General features: G+C 38.6%; 1 protein-coding gene across 1 annotated transcript in view; it reads left to right on the top strand.

Annotated features, from left to right (window-relative positions):
• Positions 1-12,236, top strand: part of STAB1 (stabilin 1) — a 317,318-nt gene that overhangs the window by 92,717 nt on the left and 212,365 nt on the right. The window contains exons 20-22 of the mRNA XM_089681924.1: positions 1,679-1,762; positions 4,435-4,521; positions 10,724-10,835. Of these exons, the coding sequence (XP_089538050.1) occupies positions 1,679-1,762; positions 4,435-4,521; positions 10,724-10,835 (283 nt within the window). The remainder of the gene's footprint in view (positions 1-1,678; positions 1,763-4,434; positions 4,522-10,723; positions 10,836-12,236) is intronic.

Genomic DNA, 12,236 nt, shown 5'->3' with positions numbered 1-12,236 from the left:
GATGAAGATAGGTTAGAGAATTGTGGTTATTCACATGAGGAACCAGATGGCACTTCTTACACAACTTCTTTCTGGTGTAAGCCTAAAAATAAATATGTGGCCATCTGATTCCAAGGTCACAGGGCTGGTAAAAAAAATATTTTATGTGAGTGGGAGTGTTCCAGCTATAGGGGAGGTGGTATTGTTAAAGCTGTTATCACGTAACCCTTCATTTTTTATTTATGTATTTAATATTTACTACTGAGCTGTATTTGTTATTACTATATTTGTTGAATTTTCCTTACATTTTATAAGGTTTTGTTGCTTGCTTGTCTTTTTGCTTTAGTTGTAAACACCACAAACTATTTTAACTCTTATTTTATTATTTATTATTTTATCCTCCATGTAGTAAGAGAGTTATTTTATTATTGGTCAGGACATACTTTAGAAGACTAAAACCAGCTATCGCCAAGTGCCGAGTATGTCAGCTGAGATGCCCAGCAATGTGTACAGCCCAGTGCTTTATAGTCTCAAACTTTCTTCTTATCTGTGCCTTCTGATCTGTTATGCCTAGTACACACGATCAGAAAATCGGATGACAGAAACCACTTAAGGAAGGATGGTATGATGATCTGATCATTCGTACATGGATTTCAACAGCTGATCATGACAGTTCATGTGACAATATCTGAAGGGACAAGTACAAAAATGTTTCTTGTATGATAACAGAGCAAATGATGTTCATTTAATAAGTATAGTACTCATCTGGAAAAAATCAAGAGACCAAGAGCATGCATGCTTGGAAACATCACTTCCGAAGTTGTATTCTGTCATACGATAATTTTTGTAACTTTGATAAACTCTTAATTTTTGATATGAGACTAGCATGCAAAAAAAAAAAAAAAACCTGATGACCATTTGTCCAATATTCTCATCATGTGTACGGGGCATTAGACTGGCCATAGACAAGAAGTCATTTCACCCAGAATGACAGGCACCCTCTGATGCATTGCTTTACTTCAGTACCTGCTATAATCTTGTTTCCAATCTGATGATGGGTAGTGGTGTCACAATGGAAAACTTGTTCTCTTTTCTTCATAAAAAGGAAAACAATTGAAACATTTCAGTGTGCCATAATAAGAGCTTACGACAGTCAGAAATGCTTGCCACCATCCCGCAGAGAACCAATACATGGTCAAACTCTTACTCATTCATTTCAACTGAAATTCGGATTGGGTACAGAGCTTGCAAACGTGAATCTTAAAGCAAACATGTCAACAGAAAAACTCTGAGACAACCACTGCTGACCTCTCCTTCGGAAAATGCTAGTTGCTGACTCTCTTGCTTCAAAACTGTGAGTCACTGACACTAAGCTGGTATGCAAAAGACAACCAACTTTTGTACAACTTTTCTATACTGCAAGCCTTTTCCAGGTTAATGATTTAGAAAATTTTGAAGATTTTGGGTTAGCCTAAGAGTTGGGCAACAAACATTTAATGGAAGGAGATGCACTGCTCTCATGACAGGTTCCCTAGAAAAAGGACGTGTTAAGAGAATGCATTTTAATCTTCTCCATGACAGAGAGAGAATGTACATAAAGCTTTCAAGGGTAACCAGCTGAATGTCAGTGATTATATAGATTATTTTGTTTGTTTCTGTAAATTTAACAACTTTTTTTTGTTTTGGCCTTAATCTGCAGGGTTTAATTAACAAGGAATGTAACTTTACTGACAATGGTACTAGTAGAACTGGGTGTTCTAGAAACTGCAGCCGCACAGTTGTTGTAAGTACCAGTAACAAGGAAATGTAATGATTTTTTTTCATAATTATTATTGTTTTGTTTATTACAGGCAACAACTTTGTTGCTAAAAATGACCTTGAGAAGAAGGGCTATCTGTATATTATCTAAGCAGTCATAAATGAGACATGCAGGGGTTAAGCAAAAATTATATGAACTTTTCTGAGATCTATCACAGGTTGTTTGTAGCTTTGTTGACCTAGGAAATAGTTTTCTGTGCCTGTAAATTAGCATTTTTCAATATTGAAATAGCTGTTTTAGACACTTTTATAAATTTGTGTTAGGCATTGAAGATAAACTCCAGTTGTTAAGCACTGATGTTGAACACCATTAAAATACATATATGGGAGCTGTTTTACCAGACAAAGGAATTGTATTTCTGTCTATCCAGCGCTGCAACACTTTAAAGCAATTAAAGGATATATTCACCCTATGAAAAAATTATAAATGTACATCCTTTTGCAGGTAAAAATTGTGCATTTATTATTTTTTTTTTTTACACTGGAGCCTGTAAAGCATTGCACCCGGGATCAGCAGATCGCAGGTGCAATGCCAGGCACCTGCAGACTGTCAATACACTATCTGCCCTTATTTCCTAGTTATCTGAATTACAGGAAGAATCAATGAATTATGATCGCGCTCACCAGTACCTTTGCAGTTCATTGAGAATGACAAGCCATCAGCTGCAATGGCTAATGGTAAATGTAGTCTGTTCATTCACAGAACTCTGATTTTGAATTGTGATAGCGGGTGTGGAGAGAAGATCCCCGGCCAGCTGTCACAGGAAGGGTAGATCAGGAGGAGAGAAGGCAGATGCTGAAATATGTTACATGTTCCACCCTAAGTACGGATGAGGTGAACTTATCCTTTAAGCAATACAGATAGCTCACCTCCAACCTTTGACTGGACAGATAAGAAGTGGTAAGGCCTTTTCACACACAGCTGTAAAGTCAAGCTACAGTGTACTTTAACCCATATGACTACATTACAGAAAACACTGTGCACACAAAGCCACTGGGTCTAGTGCATACTCACATATGCATATGGACATATTTTTCAAAACATAAAATTTCAGGTTTTTTATATTAATTTTAATAAATATATAACTGCAATCATTTGTGCTTTTATATCTGCCTGGAGTTCAGCTTTATAAATTGCAATTTTACCTGCTTAAATATATTATTTTTTTATCAGTTTTTATCAGAAAAAGAGTATTTGTTTGTCCTTTCTTTATACAAATCTACAAAACATCCATTGCCTAAGGAGTGTATTTATAACATCATGTTTTTTTACACATTTGTCCAATATGGCTTAAAAAAAAAAAATTCATAATTTTCAAAATTCTGTTTGAAATGGTAAATACCTGCTAGACAGACTATTATAAACATACAAATAAATAGAGGGTACTAATTAATTTTTTACTGACTACTAGTAAAATACAAATCCTTTCTTAACCTTAGCAATTTGTAGACTTCTGAGAGGATTGCACCACCACAAGTTCTGAAAAAATGAATATAAATTATTTAATTGAATGTAATCAATTTGAAAACTACACACAGCCCAAGAGGTGATATTTTGAGCTGATTTTCATCTAAACTTTTAACTTTAAGTGACTGATAGGGTTGCATTAAAGAGTTAATTTACCACAGTTCCGGTGACATTCTGACATACAGCGCTCACATTTAAGGCTAGGGCTTCACCTACAATTACATTTTTTAAATCTGAATGGCATTCTGAATGACATTTTAAATGGCACCCAAATCATATACTGTATACAGTAGAACTGAATGGACCTGCACTATGGCACTCCAAGGTGTGAATCAGCCCTGAAGCTTGCCATTCACTAAAACATTTTTTTTGACAATTTTTGTTTTAAAAGCGTTCGAATTTCTAATAGTGGGGCTCAAATCAACAGTTATTTTTGGATGGCAGCATGAAAAATTTTCCTGAAACAAACACCCCCCCCCCCTTCCTGTTGCATGGAGATCAGCAGCCTTGTTGAGGTGTGTGTGTGGTCCCATAGGATCTGAGGGAGGGGGGGGGGAGAGAAAGAAAGGGAAGAGGGAGAGGGAGGGAAGAGGGAGGGAAGAGAGAAAGAAAGGGAGGAAAGAGAGAGAGAGAGGGGGGGAAGAGAGGGGAGAGGGAGATAAAGAGAGAGTGGGGGATAAAGAGAGAGAGGGAGAAAGAGAGGGAAGAGGGGGGGAAGAGAGAGCGAGAAAGAAAAAAGGGGAAACAGGAAGAGGGAAGAGAGAGGGGGGGAGAGAGGAAGAGGGAAGAGGGGGGGGGAGGGGAGAGAAAGAGGGAGGGAAAGAGAGAAGGGGGGAGAGGGGGAGAGGGGGAGAAAGAGGAAGAGAGAGAGAGATGGGGAAGAGAGAGAGAACAGAAAGAAAGGGAGAGAGAATCATATATACATACACACACCTATTGAACTCTCTTGCTCCCTGATTGCGGAGGGGGGAGGGGGGGCGCAAAATTTTTGTGTTGCCTAGGGCAGCACAAAATCTAAATACACTACTGCATGGAGGTAAGTACAGCGAGGGGGTGGGGAGGCTGTAGAATGTGAGTTCACTTTTTCATTTTTTTCTTAAAAGATGAACTAACCCTTTAACTATTTATAACTCCTGGCTTGCTAAGATAAAATATTTTTTTTCTTTTAGGTGTATGGATGTTGTCAAGGTTTCTATGGTCCAGACTGCAAACCATGTCCTGCTGGATTCTCTAACCCATGCTATGGACGTGGAAGTGTAAGTGTAGAGATGTTTTTTTTCTTCCTATTAGTACAGCAAAATAAAAAAAATACACAATTATTAATGTAAGAATGTTTACGATAAGAGTACTAAATATTTTTTTTCCTTTAAGATTATGAATTGTTACAGTTGCAGTAAATGCTAGAAAAGCATATAGGGCACCTACATACAGGCTTCAGTTTTCTATCCAGATATAGGCGTAGTATGGAGTCTGCCACAATTCCTTTTGTTAGTAATCTAGTGATCTAATATTTCCTTTTTTAACTTGATTTGTAGTGATCGAGGTGTATTTTTTGAACAGACCCACTGTGGTGGCCCTGATCTCTCCCACATATAGAAATTATAAAGTATCATGGGAAAGTTTTAAAAAGTTACTCGCAGCCACACATCAGATTCAGACCTGCCTTGACTTTTGAATATGATATATCAATCATAGAATGTAAACCCGCTAAGCTGACATGAGATGCCCAGAGAAATCTCTATACCTGTGAATCCTGCCATCAATGTTCCTCCTCTGTCTCCCAGGTGATCTCCTGAGTTTCTCACCCTGTGGTATGTGGTAGTAAAACCGTACCATTGCAACTACTTTGTGTATCCATATGGATTATGCCTTGCATTTTTCAGGACAAATTGATCTTTCTTTTGGTGGTAAATGGTAACAGATATCGACTGATTTTTTTTTCATTATTATAAGTAAAACTAACCCAAAATAGTAAAAAAAAAATATCCTTTTTTTTTAATTATATATTTCTTGCTATTACCATAACCTACTACCAAAGAACAACCCAAAATAAATTCTCCTGCTCCTGACGATTGCAGCAATACCACATATGTGTATGTTAGATGTTGTTTGTACCTGTAGTACAGCCCAGAAACAATGTGCATTTTGTTTGTGTTTTTTTTATTCCTACCTATAGCATACTGACACTGATCCTAACTCACATTGATACTAATTTAAAAATGCTTTATTATAAAAAAAAAAAAAAAAAAAAAAAAACCCTGCCCAAAATATACTGACCATGACGTTTGACCCTTACTTGACCTATACACTAACCCTGGCACTGACCTACATCAAACCTTTATCTAGCTATTTTTTTTATTATATAGAGATATATATATATATATCATTTTTTTTTTATTTCCCCACAATTTTGTTTATTTACATTTTTGTTACACAATTTTGTTTAATTTATCCCTGCAAGGAGAGAGAGATACAATGTATCATGGAGAAATAAAACACAGGGCTGCATAGTGACTGATCACTGTGATAGCCAATCAGAAGCTATCACAGCGATCAGGTGACCTGGAGCCAGAGTCCCGATCGTTAGCACAGGACCTGGGACTCCCAATGAGAGCCTGGTCTCTGTGCTTCTGTGCTAGTAGTGCACTGTGTGGCACATTCCCAGCACAAAGAAAGACACACGTATGTGCAGCCCCACAGATGAAGGCCCATTTCAGTGAGGCAGTATATATATGTGTACTGTTGGCAGAAAAGTTTTTGTTACAAAACATATGGAATAAAATGCCAGGACAGTACAAAAAACCCCAAATTACTCATTTTTAAAAAGTAGATGCTTCAAGATGATCTCATCTTTTTTTTGAGGTGGTACAAAGTGGAGCTTGGTAATGGTGCACTATATACAGTGCATCGCAGGTCATGCACAGAGGAAAGAGGAGGTGAAGTGGTTAATTTACAAGTCACATACAGTGGCAGAAATGAGATGAAGGGGTTAATGTGCAAATATTCAGGATTTTGGAGGGGAATAGGTTAATATACAAGTCACATACAGGTACAGGTTTGAGATCAGATGTCTAGGATGGGGGCAGCTGGTGCTGCTGATCCATTTATTCAGTCCCCATTCATAGATTACTACTATTTCATCTCCATCCTCCATTGTAAGATGACAGGGAAATATCAACAATGTAAACAGTAGTGTGTTTACATTCATGATCGCCCTGATTGGTCATCATAGTGATTATATGGTTCAGAACTGTTCAGATTGGCTCTGTACACTGTCTGTAAACTGAGCTGTCTAATATCGGTTTACAGCCATTCGTGGGAGCAGCGGCCACCTGTGGGTTATTTCTCTAGCAGCATTTATACATGACACTGAGGAAATACCGTAGTGGTTAACCGCTTTCCATCCGCCCTGTACCAGAAGTACTGCTACAGGGCGGCATGGGTGAGCAAAATCACGTACTGTATATATACGTGATTTTGCAGCCCTAACCACACTGCCATTTGTGGCCTCAGCTGTCAATCACCGGGTCCCAGCCAGTGATTACTCGCCAGCGCCCGGCGACTGCCGAGCATCACCGACGGGGGGAGAGCTGACAGTTCTCTCCCCTGTCAGCTCCTGCACACTGCTTTGCATGGATCTGCATAGCACAGCCATACAAAGCAGTGTGCTTACAGCACACTATGTAATACAGCACACAGTTAACCCTTGGATCGCCCCAGATGTTAACCCCTTCCTGACCAGTGCCATTAGTACAGCGTCAGTGCTTTTTATTAGCACTGATCACTGTATTGGTGTCACTGGGGATGTCAGTGACACCAAGTCAGTTTCCCCCAGTGTCGGAATGCCCGCCACAGTCCCACTATAAACCGCTGATCACCGCCATTACTTGTAAAAATTATTTTTAAAAAATCCCAGTATCTATACTGCCATTTGTAAGCACTATAACTTTCACGTAAACCAATTAATTTACACGTATTTGGATTTATTTTAGCAAAGACATGTAGCAGTGCTTTTTTTTTTGCACTGATCACTGTATTGGTGTCACTGGGGATGTCAGTGATCCCAAGTCAGTTCTCCCCCAGTGTCAGATTGTCCACCGCAGTCCTGCCATAAGTCTCTAATTGCCGCTATTATTAGTATTAAAAAAAATCCAGTATCTATACCTCCATTTGTAATTGCTATAACTTTCACGTAAACCAATTAATTTACACGTATTGGGGTTTTTTTTAGCAGAAAACATTTTGCTCTAAATTTATGATGAAATTTGATTTTTTTTAACACTTTTTTTACTGGACATGTTTAATAGCAAAAAGTCAAAAATATGTTTTTTGTTTCTCAAAATTGTTGTTCGTTTTCTTTTTATAGCACAAAAAATAAAAAAACGCACAGGCGATCAAGTACCACCAAAAGAAATCTCTATTCATGGGAAAAAAAGGACGCAAATGCAATTTGGGTGCAGCGTTGCATGACCACGCAATTGTTAGTTAAAATAAAACAGCGCCGTAATGCAAAAAATGCCTGGTCAAAAAGGAGGGTAAATCCTCTGGAGGGCAAGTGGTTAAAGAGAAATTTCGGGCAATAATTTAAGTCAGACAGTGACCCATTAATGCATTCCAAAACACTGCAGCTTCCCTTCTTCCTTCCTTCCTTCCAATTTGATGAGTTGCTGTGAGAAATATCTGCCTCCTGCCATTTTTTACACCAACCTTTCTGTATGTAGGTGGAAGCAGTAAGAATTGCATCAACACCTGTTTAAAAAAAACAAAACTGCACCTTTATGTTGAAAATCAATATTGTAATGAGCATGTCACACTTATTCAATCAGCAATATAAACACTCTATGGTTTTTCCACATAAACTAAGATTTTGCCATGGTCTGCCTAACATAACACTACTGCTGAAGTAAACCAAAATGGTGGCCGCTTACATCATTTGGGCTATGTTCACACATGCCCCACCTCTGAAAAAGGATCCATGAATGGACAGCTATTCAGAGGCATTTGATGTGGAGAGGAGATAAGTCACCTCCTCTCTACCTGTTTCAACTCTGTAAATGCTGCACCATCCTGCCATATGAGCGGCTTGCAGGGTGGCCCCATTGGCTCAAATGGGAGCACAACAGGGAGGATGACTTTACACACCCATCTGCTGCCTTTGCAGCTTAAATGAAAAAGCACGACTCAACCACATATTTTTACTGCCCTGTCAATCTCAAATGTCAACGAGCCCTAAGTGACCATTCAGGCTCCTATAGAGCAATGAGTATACAGGACGTACTCTCATGTGCTCTACAATCCCAGCATTCAATGCACCTGAGGAAAATTACTGGGCATTCACACCCTCACCATTCTACCTCAGCAGGACTGAACAGAAAAGAGAAACCCCTGTCTCTGCCATGACACACATCACGAAGCTGACATTCCCCATTCTGATTGAGTTTCAACAAATCAGCTCTCCCTCTGTTGGTGTCACCCACCTGTTTTTTAACACAAGGGTACAGTTGTCCTTTAAAATGGTTCTAAAGCTTAATAATTTTTTACTTTAATGCATTCCCTGCATTAAGGTAAAAAATGTTTAGATATCAGTATGCCCCCCTTCCTTATACTTACCTGATCTCTAATTCGATCCATTGCTGTGTCTGTCTATAGCAGCTCTCTTCCTTCTCCCAGCTTTCACAGACTTGGCTGTGAGCAATAGGAGCCATTGGCTCCCACTGCTGTTAGTCAAATCCTGTGATAAAAAGGTGGGGCTGAGCCACTCTGTGTGTTTATAGACACAGGCAGCACTGCTCGTGAGCGAGTCTGCATTTGTGCCCCCTTAAAAAAACCCAGCTTGCTGTAGGGACATACCAAGAAGAGGAGGAGCCAGGAGCACCAGCAGAGGATCAGAGAAGTGGAAGATTAGAGCTGCTCAGTGCAATACTATTTCATTGGCTGGCGTAGGATGACACATGTGCCAGAGCTAGTCATTCAAGCACACAGGAATCTGTCTGGCTGCTGTAAGCTCTGCTACGCATGCGTAGCTCAGTTTACATTCCAGGGATTTCTGTGAGCAGGCATGTAGATGTAGTTTATTGCAGAAGAGACATCCCATATGGAAAAAAAATATATTTGAAATATATTTTAAAAATATCCTTCCCAAATATATTGCCATATATTTGAAATAATACCATTTTAGCCATATTCTATATACTTCAACATATCATCAAATATATATATATATATATATATATATATATATATATATATATATATATATATATATATATATATATATATATATATATATATATATATATATATAAATTATGGGCAGCAGAGTGGCTAAATGGTTAGCACATCCGCCTGGCAATACTAGGGTCGTTGGTTCGAATCCCAGTCACGGCACCACCTGCCTGGAGTTTGCATGTTTTCCCTGTGCCTGCGTGGGTTTCCTCCAAGTACTCCGGTTTCCTCCCACACTCCAAAGACATGCTGGTAGGTTAACTGGATCCTGTCTAAATTTGCCCTAGTATATGTATGTATCAATGTGAGTTAGGTACCTTAGATTGTACGCCCCTTGAGGGTTAGGGACTGATGTGAATGTACTATATATATATATATATATATATATATGTGTGTGTGTGTGTGTAAAGCGCTGCGTAAATTGACGGCGCTATACAAGTACCTGTAATAAATAAATAAATAAAATATACTGCATGTTAAATGCATTTTTATTACAAAATATATGAAAAAATATTTTTACAAATAAATTTCAAATATACCGTATGTCTTTAAAAATACAAATCTACATTTTTGGAATGCATTTACAAATATATGTAAAAATATGTTAAAATGACTTTTTTATATGTTAAAAAAAATCTGAAGAATATATTGAAAAAATAAATATATATATATATATATATATATATATATATATATATATATTTTTTTTTTTCTTCCATGTGGAATTGCATGTCTCTTCTGCAGTAAAAAGCCTGCCTGCTTGCAGTAAGTAACCATGGCACTTCAGTTCTGTTTTAAACCTTGGGGTAGAGGAATAAGTTGTAATTACTTACTGTAATGCCTTCATGGGCAATGTAGGACCAGCCATCCAGGATAAAATGTGTGGACAGCAAGGGTCCACCCAGGACCCAGAATGTTGGAGAGAGGGAAAAAGCATTGGAGCCTGCTGGAATGAGAAGCAAGGTAAGTATTACAACTTATTCCTTAACAACCATTTAACTCTTGCACTGTAAAGGGCCCCAAGGGTAAAGATATTTAAAATAATACAAAAAAAAGTTCAGCTTTAAGGTATCATTTTCAATTTTGGAGATTTAGTAGATTTCTAGGATGTTTCCAGGAACCCGTTCAGAACTTCTATGAACGGCACCACTGCTGATATGTATGATGTGAAATCTGGAGAACACTACTGCACACAATTCTCATTCCATTGAGCTCTGCTTCATATCCATACAGTGCAGTGACGGCATTCGTGGGAGCGGGAAGTGTATATGCTTTGAGAAATATAAAGGAATTGCTTGCCACATCTGTTCTGATCTCAACAAACATGGAGATGAATGTGAAGAAGGTGAGAAAAAAACATGACTAAACGTTTTCTGTGAGCCAATGCAAATCGCTCCTCTGCAGACACCTGGTGTTGTTTGGCTCATATCCCTGAAGTAGTATAGAAATATACAGCTAAAAAATAAGACTCTTTTCACACAAAGGGTCCCGTCAGATCCATTCACCCCTATAGACCGGCGGGTGTAAACAGACTTGTGTCAGTTTACACCTACCTACCTCCAATCTGATCCAGTCTGCTAAAAAATTGGAAGGGGTTCATCCCCCCTCCATCTAGACGGATCAAATCGGAAGGCAGTCAGGTGTAAACGGACAGCAGAATTTGTTTTCTTCTAGCTGTCCATAGAGCAGAGTGGGCTTGTTCCGTGTCCTCTCTGCATAAATTGAGCGGACACTGACCTGTCATCTACTCGCTCTGCTCTGATCAGCAGGGGATTCACAGACTTATCCCCTGCTGAATTAAATGGAGCCCTGTGTGAAAGGGGCCTTGCCTCATCACTGGTCTGTAACAACACCTTATTGTATCACAACCAGCAGGAACACATGGCCATAATAATTTAGCACTGCTCATAGTGCATTTCCAAAAAGTATGGCAGTTGACAAACCAATCTGCATTAATAACACTAAATCGGTCTCTTAAATCCCAATTCTTTTTGCTGCCACATACCAAATATTTCTCATAACAAAAATAATACAGAACATAACATATATTGTCTTCTTTGCTGACGATAGGACTCAAAATGAAGGTATGCTATGTATTTGTTAATATTTGGCTTATTACATTTAATATTATATTTGCTATTTGGCAGGATGGGGAACTGACATTTCCCATATTCGATTTGGTGTTATAATGTGCATGTGTTCATGATGCTCCATGCTCTGTCAAACAAAAGGTCTGTGAATAGCATAACATGCGTAAGGTCATATACTCCTGCCTGTTGTGCTACAACAAAGAGGTTTCACTGCAGTCGAACAATCCAATAATTGTGTGTTGTGCCACAGGATGAACATAAACTTGGGTTAAATCACAGCTTTGTGATGCATTGTGGAAACATGCCTTAATGCATGGTACCAAATGTTGTAGTGCCTTTTATTTTAAGTGGCATCCCATCAGACTAAGGTAACACAACTCTGATCCACATGCAGCGCAGTGCACCACAACACACATTAATGCACTGCCATGCATAGTGGTGGGCTGCATCTGTAAAAATGCTGCATTTGCCTTTATTTTTTCCTTTTTTTCTTTTTTTTTAGTATGTGCATTGGCAGTACCTTCAAAATGAAAAAGCGATGCAATAGGAGAGATTTATTAAGACTGGATTGTGCAAAATCTGGTGCAGCTCAGCAGGGAAGCCAATCCGCTTCCAAGTTTTATGTCAAAGCTTAACTGAACAAACTGAAGTTAGAA

This window comes from Staurois parvus, unplaced genomic scaffold (assembly GCF_062004578.1).
Source record: "Staurois parvus isolate SC_StPar_1 unplaced genomic scaffold, SC_StPar_1.0 ptg000282l, whole genome shotgun sequence".
Taxonomy (NCBI): domain Eukaryota; kingdom Metazoa; phylum Chordata; class Amphibia; order Anura; family Ranidae; genus Staurois; species Staurois parvus.
Note: the sequence above shows the minus strand (reverse complement) of the source record. Positions and strands in the feature narration are given on the sequence as shown.